General features: G+C 39.4%; 1 protein-coding gene across 1 annotated transcript in view; it reads right to left on the bottom strand.

The window, feature by feature from the left end:
• The window catches only part of LOC119414298 (contactin-associated protein-like 4), a 146,300-nt gene that overhangs the window by 32,005 nt on the left and 93,194 nt on the right, over positions 1-21,101 (bottom strand). Inside the window, exons 14-19 of the mRNA XM_037681392.1 lie at positions 19,986-20,148; positions 18,605-18,732; positions 17,717-17,887; positions 10,214-10,432; positions 7,048-7,287; positions 1,529-1,753 (exon numbers count right to left, since the gene is read on the bottom strand). Of these exons, the coding sequence (XP_037537320.1) occupies positions 1,529-1,753; positions 7,048-7,287; positions 10,214-10,432; positions 17,717-17,887; positions 18,605-18,732; positions 19,986-20,148 (1,146 nt within the window). The remainder of the gene's footprint in view (positions 1-1,528; positions 1,754-7,047; positions 7,288-10,213; positions 10,433-17,716; positions 17,888-18,604; positions 18,733-19,985; positions 20,149-21,101) is intronic.

Below are 21,101 nucleotides of genomic sequence, written 5' to 3' on the forward strand. Positions count from 1 at the left end.
GGGACTTCCTGATGAGGAACCTTCTGATTAGGGACTTCCTGATGAGGAGCCTTCTGATTAGGGACTTCCTGGTGAGGAACTTTCTTATTAGGGACTTCCTGATGAGGAACCTCCTGATTAGGGACTTCCTGATGAGGAACCTCCTGATGAGGAACTTTCTGATTAGGGACTTCCTGATGAGGAACCTTCTGATTAGGAACTTCCCTATGAGGGACCTCCTGATGAGGAACCTCCTGTTTTTGTTTCATTGTAGTTTTTTCATCTGCTTCACTTTAATTGAATTGTTCATTTTATTGATCAGTTGATTTTAGTATTGGGTGGTTGATCTGTTTAGTTTTTGTTCTGATTCTTTTGGACCTGCTGTGGACCCTGTGAGCTCTAATGCACTGTCAGTCAGGACAACGGTCTGAGCAGCATTATGTCGTTTTATATTTACCGTATTTTCTGGCATATAAGTCACCGTTTTTTGTGTAATTTGCATGCCCTTCTACTTATACACTGAAGCGACGTATTTTTGTTTAACTATTTTCCATATTTGTAACCCAATTTTTGGCTAAGAGCTGATGATTTCATTCATTCTGACATGGAAAATATTGAACACTACCATTTTCAGCCACTAGAGGGCCCTTGACTAATATGGCAAGCCAAGTGTCTCATTAATAGGTAAAAGTGGCTATTAATGAGACACTTGGCTTGCCATACAATTCCACCTTCATCTCGCTCTGGAACTCCTGGAGCAAACGTTGAATCAGCTGCATTTTGCCGCGCCCCCCAGGCGAAATGCAGCTGATTTGACCATTAAAGTGCATTTATTAAGGAAAATATCATCTGAGACACACCTTTAATATAAAGTCGAGCTAGCAAATAATTGTTTATAGGTGCTAATCTTGTTAAATTCTTGTTAAAGTTCTCTCGTGCACTCTCCCACAGCAGCCAATCTATTTTTTATTTTTTTGCACAACGCTGACCCACATTTCCGGGTTGTCAGCGTTGACGCATAATAGATGAGATGTATACAGTGAAGCAACATATTTGTTTTTTCCACTTTATTAGACATATTTGGACTGATGCAACTTATATGGCGGTTCGACGTGTGCGGTGGAAAATACGGTACTTAATTAAACACAGAGCTGATGTTGACTTCACAGTGAAGCTTTGTAAAACAGCTGACCACCTGTTTTTTTTTTTTTACATTCTCTTCAGTCTTTGCATCCCATCTGATATAATGAAGCTTTTCGAGGATTAACGCTTCAAAACTGAGTCAAATATCTCAGAACTCTGCTACTGTCTGACCAATACAGTTCAGATGACTGCATGAATTATTTCCACAGGAACATCAGCAGACCTGTTGTTTTGTTTGTTGCTCTCATACAGCACAAGTAGCTGACGCCTACCACCAAGTGTGAACGGAGGTGTCACAGCTGGAGTCAAATCACTTGAAAATGATTTGTTTGAACCACTCTCATCAGCCCCTAAGCAGAAATGTGTAAATTAAATCCAAACAAAGCAGATAAGAGGTCTTTCTCACCGTGCTTGTTGATGATCAGAGCCAGGTACTCTCGGTAGTAGGAGCTGACGTAAAGCAGCAGAGCCGGACTTTGTGTCGTTCTGAAGCTCAGAGAGACGTTTTCTCCTCTCAGCGTCGTATCAGAGTAGATGGACGATGGCAGAGCGCTGCTGTTTCTGTTCGACTCGTACGGCTCCTTGAAGGTGTACCTGATGGACGTTCCTGACTTGAAGCTGGCCGACAGCTCTGAGAGAAGACGGGTGGATTATCAGGAGCAAGAATCTTCAGAGCCGTTAAAGGACCAAGCAAAAACAAAAATACAGCACAGCCAGAAGCAGTTTCTTCAACCAGCTTTCAGGATTTCATTTAAAATACTTATGATGCGTCTTCATGCTGAAACACGACTGCTTTCTGTTCAGATTCAAAGCAGCCAAAGTTTTAATTCAATCTGTAAGAATCCTTTTTATTGGCACAATTCACTAAACCCCAAAATAAAGTTTTTGTCCCAGATTGTGTTTTTATTGTATGTAGTTTGAACAGGTCCAGCATGGATGTTTGCAGTTTTTTGATTTTATATTTTAGTTTAAGTACTTTATATACTATGTTAAGTTACTGTATATTATTCATGTACATAATTTTTTACTAGACCTTTATTTATACAGGATAGTTCCCATTGAGCTTTGAAGACTCATTTATAAGAGAGACCTGTTACATACAGGCAGATGAGAAAAAGAGAATGTGAGGGTGGAGGAAGCCAAAAAAGGGGCAGGCAGAAACTTCTAGTTTACTTATCTACCAGGATAAATTTGAGATAAGTTGGCCTGTCCAATGCCAGCGGGGGAGGACAAGTTCAGATAAATATCAAGTGTTTGGTCTGCCAGACAGTTTTCTGTCTGCCTTCAAGTTCTGCTGGTACAACTCAATGGTGAATTCAAACAGCCAGATTGGTGGACATTCCACCCGTTCCGTACTCAATTTAGCATTCTCCAAGATTGAATCCTTCATGCTGGTGCATTCCAGGAGCCGCAGTTGACCTACGATTCTCAGAAATCACATCCAGCTTGCGGTTGAGCTCGGTAAGCGTATGAGTCTGGGCGCTCGAAGCACAAATTAATCTGTCACATAAGGCTGGCAGCTTTACCATGGCCTAAACTGCAGTCGACTTCTTCCTAATTTGTTGATATCGAAGGTATCCATCGATTCCAAAAAGCAGAAACCCTGTTATCATAAATCCAATAATGTACACGTCTTCTACGTCCTCCATGGACAGCACAGATAGGCACACCATCTTCCACTCATTCCAGGAACCAGTGACACACCCAGCTGTGTGGGTCCGTTCAGGCTCTCCAGCACCATGTCGTCTGGTGGAAAATTTATATCAATTGCGTTGAGGGACCAGCTGACCAAATCCATAATAATTTTGATTCAGAAGATGTGTAAAGAGAGATTGACAAGACATGAGAGCAAAAAAGCAGGAGGGAGTGAGGGAAGGTAAGAGTGACTGTCTTCGTCGAAGGCAAAAGAGAGAAGATGTCACATCTTCTACAGTGCCACCTGTCTTCTATTAGTGATCAACACACCTGTTCACTATCACCATCTGTCTTCCAAGTTTTGATTTTTCTTCAGGGTTTTCTTCAGTTTTTAACTTATTACCTTTTTAAGTGATGCGTTTCTTACCACGTTGCTTTCCTGCAGTTATTAAAAGTCTAATTTGTTCTGGAGATTCTCTGGGTCCAACCCACCATACTTTAAACATCACCGAATCTAAATCTGACTTTTTGTTTGAATAACTGTAAAACTTTTTAAGACTGTTAACAAAACTCTAAAAGGATAAAGTAAGACCAAATAACAGGACAATGCATTAAAATATGATAACAAATACAAATTAGAAAATCAGCTTTATAGTTCTTAAAAAAGAACATTCTTAACGACTGAAAATTTCAGGAGTTTTACAGCAGAAACTTTGATTACCTTTGACCTTATTCAGCCTTTAATATTCATATTCAAATTCATATTTTTAAACAACTTTTTAAATTCGATACAGTAAGCTGCTCAGGGTCATTTTAATTAGATTTTTGCAGAAACAAAATACGTCAGGATCATATTATAATATCATAAAAACAGGTCTGTCCTTTAAATACAAGCAGCAGAATAAATAAAAAAAATCCCTAATTATAGGAAAAGATAAACGGGTTCATCTGTTTCCCTGAAACTTAAAAAAAGTCTGCCCATCTGCAGTTTTCTCAGTTAAAGAGCTCATTGTGTGATTTAGCTCGCTGACAAAGACTCGTGTCTTAAGTAACGGCAGCAGCTGCAGGAATAAGTTTTCTTTAAACAACAGAAGAGAAACGACCGAACCTGAACACGAAGGTCAGCACGGCGACAGATTAAATACGACTCAGGATGCATTAAACCTTTGATTTCACAGCGCCGAGAGCTTTTTAATGAGCGTGAAGTGCAGAGAATGCAGAAAAATGACGTGGAAAAATATAGATTCTTAACCTTTAAAACGCCCACACAGAGTCTCAGAAAAACTCAACTCTATTTGCATTTTCATCCTTTAAAGCTTTCCATAGAGTGAGAATTGATCCTAATGGAGTCCTTAAACATCAAATGATATTTAAAATCTGCCGATTGATTAGAAACTCTTTACTGGAAATGTTCAGTCAAATTTAGTTTTTTTTTTTGTCAATCTTGGATTCTTGAGCAGTCTGAACAAGTCTGACAGTAGATTTTTCTTTTTTTCACTCGCTCTCGAGCAAGACGGATGCTTTTCTTCCCGCTCCCGTCTCCCTCCTGCTTTTTTTGCTCTCTGTCCTGTCTATCGGAGCTTCTATTTACACATCTTCTGAATCGAAAACTACTGTCATGGATCTGGTCAGCTGGACTTTCAACGCAATTGCCGCTGAGACGTGCGCGGCAGGGTACGTCACGGATCCGTGGAGGGATTGGAAGCTGATGTGTCTTTCCGTATTGTCTCAGGAGGATGCCCAAGATGTTCATATAATTGGAATCATGATAGCAGGGTTTCTGCTTTTTGGCACTGACGGATATCTATGTTATCGACTATTAAAGAAGTTGCTGCTAACCTTATTTGAAGGTTTGGTTTGTGCTTCGAATACTCAAAATCAGCTGATATTCGAGCTCAACCGTAAGATGGAAGCGATTTGTGAGAATCGTAGGCCACTTGCGGCCTCTGGGACTCGCCCGCATGTTGGGGATGACCTTGGAGGGAGCTAATAAGCACGGATCAGTGGCATACCCACAAATCTGGTCATTTTGGATCATCGAAAGTACCATCAGAACTCAAGGTTGACGAGAAATAACAGTCTGCCTGAAAAAAATCTACAACTGCTACTTATCTGAATGACTCCTCCCCCGTTTGGTCTCAAAGCAGGCCGACTTATCAAATTTCTCCTTGGATATGTGTAAGCTAAGAAGGCTCTGCTCTATCCATACCCCCCCCCCCCACACACACACACACACAAAATAAAAAAAACTTATGTGAACACATCACAGCTGTATCGGCCTACACCAACATCTTAACAGGACTGTGGTTCATCTGGAAGTGCTTCATGGACAAATCTCACCATCTTGTTGTTGAATGCATATGTAATGTGTTTATAAATGTGCTTACTGGTAGTTTTTTATGTCTTAAATCGTGTCCTTATAAGGACAAGGTGTGAAGAGATCTTTTTTTAATACCGCAATCCTTTCCTCACGGCCTTTTCCATCTAACGAATAAGAGGCCGCGCTCTTAGGAGCAGCAGCAACGTGCACTCCGCCCATCTTTCGGATGATTGTATGAACATAATCTCACTGTACTTCGGTGCAATGATAATAAAGTTTATTCTGATTCTGATTTATTACCCAACAAACTACAAGCCAATAGTTCAGCAAATATGTGATAGTTTTTCAATGTCATTTCAAACATGTTAAAATATATTAACACTTTTGTACAATGCTTGTCTAGAAAATGTAAAAAAAAAAGATAAAAGCTGATCACTGACTGGATTCAATGCCTGATATAGAAGTATTATGTAAAATTTAAGCATAAAGACATTTATCATAAACTTGAAAAGTGTACGAGGGCTCTAACTGTGGAATTCACAACCTTCACATTTAAAAATAATTCCTGACTGGAATCATTTTAGATCAAGACTGAAGCACATCCTGAAAGAGAATCAGTTTTGAAGTTATAAATAACTTTATTTTTCAGCATTTATTCTTATTTAATCAGGAAAATCTCGCTAAGATCAGATCCCCTTTTTAAACGGACGTCCGGGTCTGAAAGCAGCAAAGTCCACACAGAAAGACCCCAGAACCAAATCAGGGACTGGACCCACGACATTTCTTGTTGTGAGGCAACAGTGCTAACCACTAAACCAATGTGCTGCACCAAATGCTACCCTTTAATTGATGTGTAATTTTGTTTTATGTATTATCTTAAAAGTGTAACATTTTTAAACTATGGTTTTAATGGTTATGGTTTCTCTGGTTTTAGTTTCTCTCCACGGGCTCCATCAAATTCAGAAACAAATTCAAAATCTCACTTTTAACCTACAAAGCCCTCAACAACCTAGCTCCATCTTGTATTACAGATCTTAATGTTCCATATTTTCCTAACAGAGCACTTCACTCTCAGACTATAGGTTTTCTTGTGGTTCCTAGAGTTTCTAAAAGCAGAATGAGAGGAAGATCTTTCAGTTCTCAGGCTCCTCTCTTTTGGAACCAACTTCCAGTTTCTGTCCGTGAGGTTGACACATTGTCCAGTTTTAAGACTGGGATTAAGACTTTCTTTTATGATAAATCCTATAGTTGGGGTTGGCTTGGGTTTCCTGAGCTAACCCTTAGCACAGACATGCTTTATGCTTAGACTACTGGAGGACAAATTGACCTCATTTCATCAAATGAATAGTTACAAATTTATCCAAATATTAGTTTGTATTTGTAATTATTTCTATCTTAACATGTGTTTTTTATTTTTATTATCTTTCCTAGAGAAAGAACTGCTCGCCTTCATCCTGGACCTGGATTCTGTGTCCGTTTCTCCTTCCTGTCCTCTCAAACCCAGTTGGTCGAAGCAGATGGTCGCTTGTCCTGAGCCTGGTTCTGCTGGGGGTTTCTTCCTGTTATGACAGAGTTTTTCCTTTCCACTGTCTCCTTTGTGCTTGCTCAGGATGGGAGACTGTGATGAAATGAAGATTCAACACAATCTGCTGCTTCCTTAGATCGATAACTTTTACTAATTTACTTTTTTTTATGTGAATGTTTCTGTTCAGCGCCCTGAGATGACTTCTGTTTTGACTTGGTGCTTTATAAATAAACTGAACTGAATTAATTTTATTTTGATAAAGGTCCATCTGAGAAAGCACATTGCAAATTAGTCATAAAGACTTAACACCAGTCTCTGCACAATTAATCAATCTATAAAGATAAAGAAATTTCAGCTGTCTTTCTTCTCAAAGTTTGCGTTGAGGATGATGCTCAGCTACTACTACCTGTGATGTTTCTGTCCTGTTTGCATCAGCAGCGTGTACCTGTGTGGCAGAACGCCCCGGTGTAAGCAGACGCGCTGCAGTCGCAGTAGAAGCCGTTGACTCGCTCCGCACAGCGGCCCTGGTTCTGACAGAGCGAGCCGTAGCTGCTGCAGTGACCCGGGCAGCCGGGCCGGACCCCAGGCGTGATCTTCGCCCTCTCCTCCAGGTCCAGGGTGACGCCGTTCAGCTGCAGAGAGCGAATACATCCCCGGAAGCCCCTCTGCCTGGACGCCGTGCCGCCTGCAGACAAGGAAACAAGTTTTTAAAAGTAGCAAACCTGCAAGAAATATAAAAATTAAAACTCATCCAGACTGCTCCTCCTGCGTCTGTAATGTTGGCCTGAAAACCTTAATTATTGTCTCGCACGCTGACAAGTCTGCATTTCTTCTATTTTTCCCGCCTGACATTTACAACAAATCCACCTGTCACATGCGCTCCTCTGAAGCTTTAAATTGTCGAGACTCTTGTGAGATAAACACAACGATGAAGCGATGAAGCGATGAGCTGCAGGTGGAGAGGATGACTCAGAGACATGACATTCATCAGGTTTCTTTATGTCTCTGCAGCATCGTTCTGGCAGCCGACTGGATTATTAAGTGATTGGCAGCCGTGATGAATTACAGCCTGAGTCTGCCTGTCACAAGCAAGAATACAGATTTATTATTTTATCTTACGAACAACAAACATCCTAGACTTTTCTTTTCACTTCAACACTAATTTTTAGATTCGTTATTTTAGATGCTTCCATGGTTTGATTGAATGACGTGTTAATTATTCCATCTGTGGTTTTAAAAGACAAAAGTCATCAAAGTTCTGATTATTTCAGACAGAAACAGAATTTCATGGACTCGAATGTACATTTTAGCTCCATTTTCGTCGATAGATTTGCATTTTTTGAGAGAAAATAGAGATTGAATCAACTTAAATCTTATCATTTGTCGACACTTGATGATTTCAATAAAAATAAAATTAAAAAAAGGCATGAACGGTAGCGGGTGATATTGCTGTAGGCGTGTCTTAATTAGTTTCAGCTTATCAATAAAATAAAACTCAAGCAAAGAAGACAAGAGCTGAAATACTCTGAACAAAATATGGATGAAAAATGACAAACTATAGCGTTTAATGGAGACACAACGCACATTTGCAAGAGTTTCCTGTGTTGGCTGTCACTTCAGCCGTCATGCAGGGCCTTTGAAATGTTTAAATAAACTTTAAAGGTATCACGAGAGCAACAACTGATCTGAAAGTAGAAACTGGTAAAAGTCTAATATTTGATGGTTATAGTTTCTCATTTCTAAATTAAAGGCTGTGAAAATTGCCCCCTTTGTTATAGAAAAACTACGAACTTTAGCTGCAAAATAAAAAGATAAAAACTTTTCTTTCCAAAGCAACACGTAACATGGAAACATGGAGGAAACTTCCCTTTGAAACTCCCGTGTTTTAATGTTTGACTGTAAAATAGGCAGTAAAGAAACTGGTAATGCTTTTGCACGCTGAGTTTAGCGTACCCAACGCAGCCACAAAGTGCACGCTTTTAAAAAAAAAATGCAATTTGCTGAAAAATAAACTCATACAGTTTATAATTCAGGCCAATATATTCATGATTTTATGTATAAATTTAGAGAGAATTATGTCTTTATTCATCTGAGCCCTGCATGAATTGCTTAATGCTTAAACAAGATAAGTTACTGTATTAGAAAATAAAACAAAGTAAACATTCAGGAATTAAAATGAGGGTTTGACGTCTGGAATGTGCTGAGAAACTGTTTTTACTGATGCCAATTAATTTGCAGAAGGATTTAAAGTGATCATCTCTTGTTACGTTGGGCCAATTTAAATCAATTCTAAAGGAACGAGAGCTCAGATCACTTGGCTCCTGTAACTGCTCTAATGTGTAATTACAGGTCACTCTTGGAAAAGAGGTTTTTAATCTCAATGAGTTATTTTCCTGGTTAAATAAAGGATACATGCATACAAAACAGATTTATTTATGTTGTAATCATTTTAAATCTTAACTCTGGTCAGCTTTACTATTTAAACTATTTTCTGTTTTCAGAGGATCTTTGCCTGTGCAGCTGAGACATCTCATGAAAACTGGTTTAAAGTTCATCACAGATGGATCCGATAATCTGTCAGAGACAAAGAAACCACAGGAGGATGAAGACGTCAGACAAGAACATCACACTCAAAAGTCAAACTCTTTACAGACGATCCGTCGTTGTGAGTTTAATCATATAAACATTGTTTATTTGTACAAGTTTGAATGAAGAGGAGCATCTTCAGTTTGATGTTATGTAAAGATCTTTATTTAGAAATAAACGTCGTAGCCCCCAGTATCAGACAGACCACTTCACTTCCTGTTTTTAAATCTCTTTTAAAAACAGAAAGTGTTTTCACTGGCGTTTAACAGTGTGATTTGATTTTAGTATTTTATTGTTCTTTGTTATATTTTATTTTGATGCGTTTAATATATATATATATATATATATATATATATATACATATTTTTTTTTTTTATTAAATTACTCCCATTTACTTTTCTTATGCACTTTGGGAACAGCTGTTTTTATAGGTGTGCTTTATAAATAAAGTTGACTTGAGTTGAATAGAAACTAATTTAAAACAAACATGACAAATTGGTTTATGAATCAGTAGTTGACGAGAAGAATTTAAATTATTTTAGACGTTTGGTTCTGAAATGTTGCGAGCGTTGCTTTACAGCATCAGCATTCTGTAAAAGGAAATAATAGACACCATGTGGGAACCTGGAAGTTGAAGCCAGAGCAGCTACAGCTTCTGTACCGGATGCTTTAAGCCCCGCCTCTTTATGTAAACAAATGGGATGTTGCTCTTTCTTAAACATAATAATAATAATAATAATAAAAACATCTGGACTGGGATTATTTTTTGTTTTAGCTGCTGACTCTTGTTGATACATGTTGTCATTGTCTGTTCAGTTATTAATTTTTAAAATATGTTTAGCTGTAATTACTTATTTCATGCTTAAGGCAAGACTTAAAGCACCACATAACCTAGTGTGCAGACTCTGGTTGTAAAAAAACAACATGGCATCTTCAATAAAACTTAAACTGTGTCAACGATGAACAATAAAACAAGAGAACCGGGGACTTGTGGGTTTGTTTGCTTCTACGCCCGCGCTCCTCACCTATAAACAGCTGGCTGTTGAGCTGCAGGTGGACGTGGCCCTCAGTCGGGGCCTGCTGGGTGGAGACGGGCAGGTCGTCCAGTCGAAGAGTCGCCTCCTTGATGTTCCGCTCAGCTCGGACCCGATGCCACCGGTTGTCGTTTAGCGGGACCCTCGACTCCACCTGAACCTCCAGGGGCCCGTTCCCAACATCGAAGGAGAAAACCACCTGAGTGGAGGCTTGACGGAGACAAAAAGGGGCATGAGAGGTGGAGGTGGAAAAGGAACTGGACTTTAACCAACGTAATAAAATAATTAATTTAGACTTTGGAGCAACAAAACCGTAAATACTTGATTTATTGTAGAAACGTTTACTGACTAAACACAATAAATTAAATGTAATGAAATTTAGGATCTGGGACTATAATCAAAAATAAGACTAGTTGTTAAAATGGATCTAAAACGTTAAAGAAATTAATCAGATTGTGACTAAACAGGATCAGATGAGTAAAACTTCTGAGACCGCTGCAGTTTAGACGACAATAAAACACACACTCAGTTGTTGCTCGTTTGTTCTGAAGATAATTGCCGGTTGAAAACGAGCATTTCATTTATCCAAACACTCTGCATTCATTCCTTCTGATGACAAATGGACGTCTCTGTCAAACCACAGAGGTTCAGCTTCAGGAGGCAGATGTTTGCAAAGTGCAGCTGAACAAACCTCCTCTCTTCTGCGTCCAAACAGCTCCCAGAGCAGATTTAAAATGTGCCGCCAACGAGCGGGGAATAAAGAGCGTTAACAAGCGGGCTGGTTTGACTCGGGCACAGAGACGCAGAGCAGATGAATGCAGGGACGCAGGACTCTCGGGAATCAAATTTAATTACTCCATCGCAACAAAACAACAAACAATAAGAAAGCTTTGAAGTAAACAGATTGGGAACAGTTCTGAGAGGTTAGCAAACAACAACACAGCAAACTGAGGAGAACCAGAACATAGTCTTCGACATGCAGAAAAGAAATGATAGTCTGGAAAGAATCAGAGAACAATTTAAACTCCTGATCAACCCAAATTAGGTACAAAGACAGACAGGTAGTGATAATGAAAGCTGTTTTTAATTTATAGTTGATTTAACTTAAAACATTACCCCATTATGCCAACAGAGGCAATCCAAGTAAACTAACAAAAGTAAAGTAAAGTGGTAATAAACACATGTAGAAAACAGAGGAGGGAGCAGACCAAGTGGTAAATTACAAAAAAAAAAAGAGACAAAACAAAAAAACACACCGGTGCTGACAGGGTGACAAAGACGGGAAGCAAAAAGCTAAATGAGACAAAACAATAATAAATTACAGACTTTAAAGAGCATCTCCTTAGTTTCTAGTATTTTGAAATGTGAATAGCTTTGTATGACATGATCGTTTATATAAATGTATAAGTATTACAAACTAACGAATAGCTCAAGAACACTGTCAAAATACACAGAGCATGTTTTCCTGTCAGACAGCGTAATGTGTGCGCTGTCACTTTTATCATGCCTGTAGGTTTTACGGTTGCGTGTATTGCAATGGTTTGTTATCTGTGTGTCCAAATACTTCTTTAAAACATCTTCAGTTGAGCCAAAATGCTGCTGCCAGAGTCTTAACTGGAGTTAGTGGGAGAGATCACATCTCTCCAGTTTTAGCTTCTCTCCGTGGGCTCCTGGTCAAATCCAGAATTGAATTCAAAACCATACTTCTAGCCTATAAAGTTATTTTATCATCAAACTATATAAATAAATATTATCAAACTCTTATTATGCCTGTAGGTTTTGCAGTTACATGTATTAGTTACAGATTTGTGTAATATTTGTGTTTCAGTTTCATGACGCTCCCTTGTGTCTCCACGTTTCCCTCAGCTCTCCTGCCTTTACTCGCAAACCGCCCGTCCCCGCCCCAGATGGTCCGATCCACATCAAATGTTCCAAGTTCTGTTAAAAAAAAAAAAATTCTGAATTGAAGAAGAATCCTGAAGTGAAACTGATCTTGACAAACTAGTCCATGCCTTTATTACTACCCGACTGGACTACTGTAACACACTCTAGGCTGGTTCAGTCCATTTCCCGTCTCCGGCTCATCCAGAATGCTGCAGCTCGGCTATTAACTGGAACTCATAGGTTCAAGCACAATACACCAGTTTTGTCCTCCCTTCACTGGCTCCCTGTATGTATCAGAATTGATTAAAATATTCTCCTGCAATCCATTAAATGCGTTAATGGCCTTGCACCCCCTTATCTCTCAATGACTTCAACCGTATGTTCCCTCTCGGGCCCTGAGATCAGTTGATCTGATGCTTTTGGTTCAAAAACACGATTGAAGTTCAGAGGCGATCGGCTTTTCCAGTGGTGGACCCCAAACTTTGGAACAATCTGCCCCCCAACATTAGACAGGCCACTTCTCTTCCTGTTTTTAAATCTCTGCTAAAAACTCGTCTGTTTTCTCTGGCATTTCGCACTGTCTGAGTTGATTTAGTATTTTCTTTTATTTTATTCTGTGTTATTCTTTATTTTTAATGATAATGTTTTTTTTTTTCATTAGATTACTCTCATTGATTTTTTTGTTGAGCACTTTGACAGCTTCTGTTTTAAACGTGCTTTATAAATAAAATTGCCTTGACTTGAATTAAATTCCCTGCGCCTGCCTGTGATGTGAACTCGCCCTCATTAGGGGTTTAATTTCTTCCCCCATTACATCTTTATGGACAACCTGAACCTGTTCAGACACAAACTAAAGAAAATCACTCATAAACCCCCCAATTGTGCTAACACTCTAAGGTAAAACTCCAAGTACTTGTTAGGAAACATAAGTTACCACAGAAGGACAGATCTGTTCCGCCCCACACTCAGCAGCCAATTATAACCAGTTGTTTTTCCGCTGATCATCGCACGGTGTCTTGCAGTCCTCTGAGAGTTGGATGAATTATTTTTGCCTCTTCGTGTTGTTTTTAGAGACCCGTCAAGTTCAAATTCGCACTAACAGAGTTGTAACTTTGAGGGCAAATACAATCTTGTTTTTGCAGCGCAGTTTTCCTTTCAGTCGTGTTTCAGGACCACGGTCAGCTTCAGAGCCTCGTTTCAGCACCACGGAGAGCGACTCGGAGCTGAAGTCTTTATTTACCTCCTCCAGGCCGTCTGCTGTGCTCTATTTGTTTTCTCCATCAACACAGAAAGATTTAAGGGACTGCGGAGGAACCAAACCACCATCCTTTATGTTTTTCTTCTGGTGGAGGGTGGACATATCGCTCTGGGAGCACAAAACAAGATGAGAAAAGACCCCGACATCCAGCAGTAACTTATTTAGAAATTTGTTCCCGGGCCCGGCTGCAGTGTTGGAGCAATCTGAGGTTGATGGAAACGGAGCAGCAGCATATAGAGCTGGAACAACCACGCAGACAATAATTTCCCCGGAGAGAGATGTTACGGGCTGCTTTCCCTGAGCCAGATTCTTTGTGTGTGTATGTGTGTGTGTGCGTTTAAAATATCAGCTGTCTTCAAAATAAAACACAAAAACTAATGCAAGCTAAAGCTATAACTACATATGACTGATATCTGAAGAAAGAACCCCTTCGGTTCTGAACCATGATGGATTTACACTGTCACACAAAGGGACGCTTGTTTTGATAATACAGCAGAAAACTCACATCTTTTTAATCTCCTATCATATTTGATCACATCCTGTTTGCCTGTTGGGTTTACTGAAACGCTAATTAAAGCCTTCTTACTGCGCTAAATTTCCCACTTCTGTTAAAAATAAATCATTACAAAGTTGACATGACAGTTGATTTTGTTCTTTACACACTGTCTTTATCTTTTCCAACGCCTTCTGGTCCTTCTGTCATTAGACCGTTAAATATGTTGTTTTTTGTATTTTCTTATTCAACATGTTAATGTTCATCTATTCCTTTACTGACTTTTTGTAAATGTAGCAAAACAAAATAATTTTTTTGTAAAAAGGCAACAGTAAAAATGACGAGTGCTGAACTGAATGGAACAGAGCTAAAGCTAAAAGGTGTATAATGTTAGCTAAAAGCAAAACATTGAAATCCACTAGATAAAAGTACCAAATGATAGCTAAAAGTAAAAAAAAAATAATGCTACCAATAAGATAAGGGTAGAAAAATGTTTTCTAGTAGCAAAAGGCTAGTCAAAAGAGATAAAACTAGCATTTGGCTACATTTAGCTAGTTTTCTATGTAAAAGAAACAAAATGCTTGTAAAAAAATACTATAATCTAAAAGCATTAAAAATGATTGCTGGCAGCAAATAAATAAACAAACAAATACAGTAAATAAATAATAAACAAATAGCAAAAACTGCTAATAAAATGAATCAATTAATTAACTAATAAATAATAGCAAAAACGGCCAATGAATAAACAAATAAACAAATAAATAAGTAGAAAAATATGTGCTAAAAGGAACAAAATGTAAAAAAAATACTTCAGCTATAAGCTAAAAGTAATAAACTCATTGCTAGTAACAAAATGCTAGCCAAAAGCTAAAAGCCACGAAACTCTAGACTTGTTCTACAGAATGTCCGTAAGCTGATTGCTGGCTACATTATTTGGAGCTGACTAACATTCATGTTTTAGTTTGTAACTAACCAGGAAGAAACAAAGTTGGACTTTGACTTTTCTTTGGTCTCCTGAGAACTTCATCCATACCTCTAAATGTTGTTGCTCTCATTTTGCTCTAAAAATAAAGCCTGATTTATTTGTCCTCCAAATATTATGCAACCGTTTATTATCTACTGTATGCTCCGCTGGGACTGTTCATGATTCACAAAAGCTTGAATTAAATGAATCAAAAATAACACAAAAGAACTAGAGAGAAATAAGACACCACCTGTCGTCAAACTCTGATTTGACAGGTGTCAATCAAGAATGAAAGGTCATGGGAATGACCCCAGAGGTCATGTGATTACTATTTCCCCATTCAAGAATGACCCTAAAGGTTATCTCATGATAACCGATGTCGATGTCACCCGGAATAATAAAAGGTCTTTGTCTTATCTGAGAAACTTTGATCTTTTGTTCAGCTTTCCCACAGCTAAGTGGAAAATCATCGGGTTCCTAGATAGATAAATAAATACAAGGTCTGAGTTTGAGAAATATGCTTTGTTTGTCTGCTCTCAGCCACCATCCACCCCACCACACATGCACACATTTGTTATCCAAGCAGAAAAGAGGTGGGACTTCTAATCATTTGAATGTTTGTACAGCGTTCCGTTATCGTTTACTCTTAATGATCTGATCAAACGGGTAAAAATATTCCAGTTTGAGACTGTGGAGGCAACATGCTATCAGAGTCAGGGTGAAAACCTCCCACAGGGACCATCTACTGCTGATCATCAACTTTAACTAAAAACAACTCCTGTAGGAACATGGAAGGACCATCTACAGTAGATATTTCTTCAATGTAGCCTGAGAAGCCTCCTGTAATGGTCACTAGAACCACAGTCCACAATATTTACTCAACTCTGAGAACCCTGGATAAACAGCACGACACCTTCACGGCAAAGAACACCGCTCTAGTTTGTGACACCCCTGTATCGATCTACCTGTATCCTGCCCGAGCTTCAGATGTTCCCTGCAGAACCCTGTTTTATCTGTGTAGAACGCAACTCTCTCCACTGAATTGCTTCCCTGCACCTGATCTGTGGTCTTTAGAACCGTGCCGATCCTGCGGTGCGTGAGGATACGTGTTCAGCTAAGAGAAAGGCCAGCTCAGTCTGTATCAGCTGGATGAAGATGAGGAATGGAGGACCTTCACTCCTGTAGGGGCACTAGCATACGACTGGGCAGTTCTCAGACTGGTGAATATTTACACCACAAAACCTGACGTAAGCCGGGGAGAAAATGAACACTCATCGATGATTGAGAAACAAGTCAAAGGGGAACGTTTTCCATCTCAAGCAGAAATTCTGGAGAAAAATCTTCTCGTCGAAGCAGTCTGGCAGAGTAAAAAAGAGCCTGACCGGTCAAAGGTCTTGTCAGGTAAGCATTTACAAGTCCAATATCAAGATTCCCTCAAACTCCTAAGGAGACGGTGTGGTCCCTGCTACAGACTTTTTCCACTTCAACTTGACATGGACCAGCATGGAGAAGGTTACTGGGGCAGCACACAGAGAGTGGAGAGTAAACATCCAGCCTGAAGACGGAGGAGGACTACATCTTAGGTCCGCACTACCCACCTTCTCCAGTCATGTATGTCCTCTTGAGCAAAATGAGCTATTCAGTAGTCTGTCGCTATTTCGCGGTATCTGTTTTGCTGACTTGCTCCATCGCGGTTTATCACAGTAAAATTGAACATGACACACAATCGGCTGATTGATGGATGAGCCGCACAATCGGCATGGGATTTTTATTTAAAATAAATTATTTAAAATTATTTAGCACCTGCTGCACCTGTGCCCACAGCTGAAGGATGAACTTCCTCCTGCAGCGCGTCAGATCTCCGCTCTGCAGCGGAGAAGTGGGCGTGGCCAAGAGCGCTGGCAGGTGGCAGAGTGCTGCCGAGGCAGGGAGATGAAATCATGACATGCTGTGCTCTTTTAGAGCGTTTAGAAACATTGTTTAGAATATTGCAAGAGTGTGGGAAGAGTTTAAAACACACTCACACACACACATACATACATATATATAATAAAATAAACAAACTATACGTACTACTGGTACTACTACTCCTACTTCGCAGTTTTTCACTTATCGCGGGGCTTCAGGCGATAAATGAGGGACTACTGTATCTAAATTTTCTATTGGATATTATTTACTTTTTGCATGTTTATAAAAAAATCTATTAAAGTTAAAATAAATAAATTAAATAATACTTTTTTTAATTACATAAATGACCTCTGGGGTCCTTCCCATTAACTTTACGGTCATTCTTGATTGACACCTGTCAAATCCAAGTTCGATGAAAGGTGGTGTCTTATTTCTGACTTCATATAAGTTAAAGCTGATTCAAATGAAGATCTAAGAAATCTGTTTTCATTTTACAAATTGACACAATATAAAACCATCATTATTAGACTATAAAAATTAGAGCTATAATTCATATTTTACAGTCCCGAGAAGACTTTAAACAAACTTCTAACAGCCAGCTGCTCTTATTTCGTGCTCTTAAACGTCCCGTTGATTATTACAGCCGTTCTTTAAATGACCCTTTGTTTGCCCACATGTGTGTTACATGAAGGAGAGGAATTAATGAAGAGTTCAGCTGAAAATACCCCCGAGAGGTCATAAAACATATATAAAATTAAAACCAGGGTCTGCAGTAATTACAGCTTTTCTGTTTATGGTTGTACATAAAGTGGTGTGATGTGGTGATTACTATGAGATGAGGGGGTGGGGGGTAATAACTGAAACTGGGATTAAGGAGCGGCTCAACAGAATAAAATGAGACCGCATGAAGAACAAACAGACTGATGAATCAAAGCGTGTTAAAAACAGCAAAGCTTCACTGGACAAGGATCCGCTTCTTGAACTCACAGCTCAGCTCGATGCGGATGAAGTCTTTGATGCCCAGGTTCTCCAGGAACACGCCGGAGGAGGCCGTGGTTTTGAACAGGAAGGAGATGTCGGCGCTCAGCTCGCCGTGGAGCGTCGGGAAGTGGAGGTACGACGTCTCCTTGTCGAAAAACGCAGCGTTCCAGAAATTTCCTGAAAGTTCAGACAATCTTCTTCAAAATCTTTGAACTGAAATGATAAAGTTATTTAAGACGTCCTGCCGGGCTGATGTGAATAATCCTAACACGTTGTATGATTCTCAACCAAACTCTGAGAAAACAGATCAAACAGATTGTGTCGTTTCTGTGTCGGCTCTCAGCGTGAGTTGCAACGGATTTTAAAACGCTCTTCAGGGTCTTCACGACCTCAATTTATCTATTTATTCACTTTTTCTGTCGTTTGTTGATTCTGAGGCTGAAAATGACGGGATGGAATTGATTCAGACTTCAGATGGATAAACTGAGACCAGGTCTTAAATCACCTCAGGTTTGATTTCAATAAAAGGAGTATTTTTATGATTTTTAATGCTATTTTATATTTAATTTGTCTGTTTTGGTGGTGTTTGTCTTGCATTATTTGTTTTTACTCCAGCTGCATCTTGATTTTAGTTAAAATTGCCGTAATTATGTGAAGCACTTTCTAAAGCACATTAAGAAAAGTGCTATAATTACTATTATTACATTTTAATCTGTTTATGGTTTGCCCCGTTTCTGATGTTTGTTTAATTCAAACGGTAATTCCGTGCACGTTTGTTTCAGCTGTTTTCCCTCTCAGACTCGTTGTGTGATTAATGGATCTGCTGGCTGAACATTTAATCCTTCCATTTTGGCAATAAAGTGTAGACATGCTGGATCTTTTAGGTTAACATACTGTCCCCATGGCAACGGAGTGGTCCCACCCTATAAGCCGCCTCCGACCCCGACTTCTGGACGTCACCCAGGACCAGAGACCGGACTGGGAGGCTCTCCTTCTGGGAGATCATGCCTGAGTCCTCGGTCCTGGAAGGCAAAACGACAACAACAACAAAAGTTTAAAAATAGAACAAAGTCCATGCTCAATAATCCAGGTATACAATCCAACATTTTTCAGTCAGGTCATCTGTCCAGAAAAATGTTGTGTTTAAAAATAGAAGATTTGATGGTAAAACAGAGCAACATCCATTATAATTGAAGGTAAATGAAGAAACAAATAAGATATAACAATATTTTTGTGGATAAATTGTGTAACCCACGAGGCCTTCACAGCAGGGAGGTGCTGCTCAGAGGTCCAGTGTTCTCTCCGAGCCAGAAAGCCGACCAGAACCGGCAGGGTAGGTCTGCTGAAACAGAACCGCGTCGGACCGGAACCGAGCTGCTGTTCTGCAGAGCTGGTGAGTAAAATTTACTGGCTACATATAAATATGATGCAGGTTTAAGAGCTCAGAACATTGCAAGAGTGTGGGAAGGATTTCTAGAATGTGGAATGTAACCCCCGTAATAAACAAGGGACTACTGTGCCCAGAGAAAACCCACGTGTTTGCAGGGAGAACATGTAAACTCCACACAGAAAGGCTGGGAGGCGATCACGTGTCCTTACTGAGAAGTGACACTTCTAACCACTGCCCCACCATGCTGCCTGAAAATGATGCCTAATGATCATTGATCATTGATCACGATGGACTAATTAAAATGATTTAACAGTAATTTAACTATAAGCTCCTTTATTATTTCTGTTTTTTATGTAAATATTGGACAACTAAATGTTTTAAACCTGCTGCCAAAATGAAGGCAGATCATGCCTGTGTTCTTCTGCCTGTGTGTTAGCAAAATATTTCATGAACCACGGGACAATTTTAAATAAAAAAGGTGCAGAATGCAACTGCTGGATGTGCAGCTCATTCTTTGGGGCCAGCAAAATTCAAGATGGCCACCGCAGCCAGCTGATCTTAGACAGCGCCGTGTGTTTCATGTCGATGTGGTCAGTTTTACAGATGCTGAGCTAGAACTAGGTGTGGTTAAAGTTAATACATTACATTCAGTAGAGTTATTTTAAATCATTCAGTACTGAATGTAACACAGGGCTGTGCATGACTAGTGTCCAAAACTCTTTTAACAAACATCGCTTTTACACAAAAAAAAAGTATATTTATAACCTCTGATAATGTTTAAATATTCTGAGAAGTGATTAGTGTGCAGGCTTACACGTGACTCTTGAGGAAAATGTAAACTGAAGCAGCTGTTTGTTAAAAATGATGAATGTTTTTATTCCGTACCACTCGGTGCGGTCGGCGTCACAGTTGCAGTAGTGCTGTGGGTCCACGCAGTCGCCCTGCAGGCCGCAGGCGCACTGCTGGCTGCCGGGATGAGCTCCTCCCCAGTAAGTCTGGACCCGTCCGGGACTGGGACCACCGAGCCACCAGCTGAACGGAGACCCCTCTGAAGCACACGGACTCCATGTTTAGTCTTTATGAAATGGCACATTGGACAGTTTGGACATTTTCTGAGTTGGAGCCACGACACGACCTGTCAATCAATCCAGTAGGCGTGTCAGCAAATGACCAGTCCGAAGCTAAATGAGTCGTAATATTATCCGAACTCCAACACAATAAATCGGGGTTTACCACATTTTAAATGCGTTAAAATGAAGAATGTTGAGCATCTTGTTAAGTTATACTTTGGTATTGGTTTTACAAATAAGGAGATAATCTGTCAGCACATCAGCATCAGATTATTATCAGGACTTTGAACCTACTTACAGTAAGGTGGTACGCTCGGATGGGCTGCAGCGCAGCTCTGCAGGTAAGGAGCATTTAGCTTCAAATTGGTCATTTGCTGACACGCCTACTGGATTGATTGATTGACGGGTCGCGTCGTGGATCCGACTCGTAGAAAAAATAAATAAATAAACGAGAGCTGTAAAAAAAGTCTCATACGACTTAATATTAGGACTTTATTCTCGTAATTTTATGGCTTTTAAATGTTTTTTTTTTCTTAGCGTGGCACTAAAGCTCAGTCATATAAAATAAAGGTAAAATAATATTTTTTTTAATAATTTTAACCAACATGTTGCCAGATGACCTTCCTCCAGGAAGGATTAATACTGTATATGAAGAAAACAATGATGATGATGATCTGTTATTTGATATTTTGTGATTTTCTATTTTCTCTGCATGCCGCTTGACAGTAAAAATCTAAACATTTGTTACATTTATAAATCAATTTATAAGCTATTTGGATAATTTACTGGAAGCAAATAGAACTGAAAAAATGAAAGACATTCGAAAGAAACGGAGTAAAAGAAGAAAATTATTCTAAAAGAAACTGTTAAAAGAGCAGCAAAACAAAAGTTTTCGGCAAACAAAAGAAAAAACCAACCGACAGGAAGGTCA

This window comes from Nematolebias whitei, chromosome 9 (genome assembly GCF_014905685.2).
Source record: "Nematolebias whitei isolate Nwh7 chromosome 9, NemWhi1, whole genome shotgun sequence".
NCBI lineage: Eukaryota > Metazoa > Chordata > Actinopteri > Cyprinodontiformes > Rivulidae > Nematolebias > Nematolebias whitei.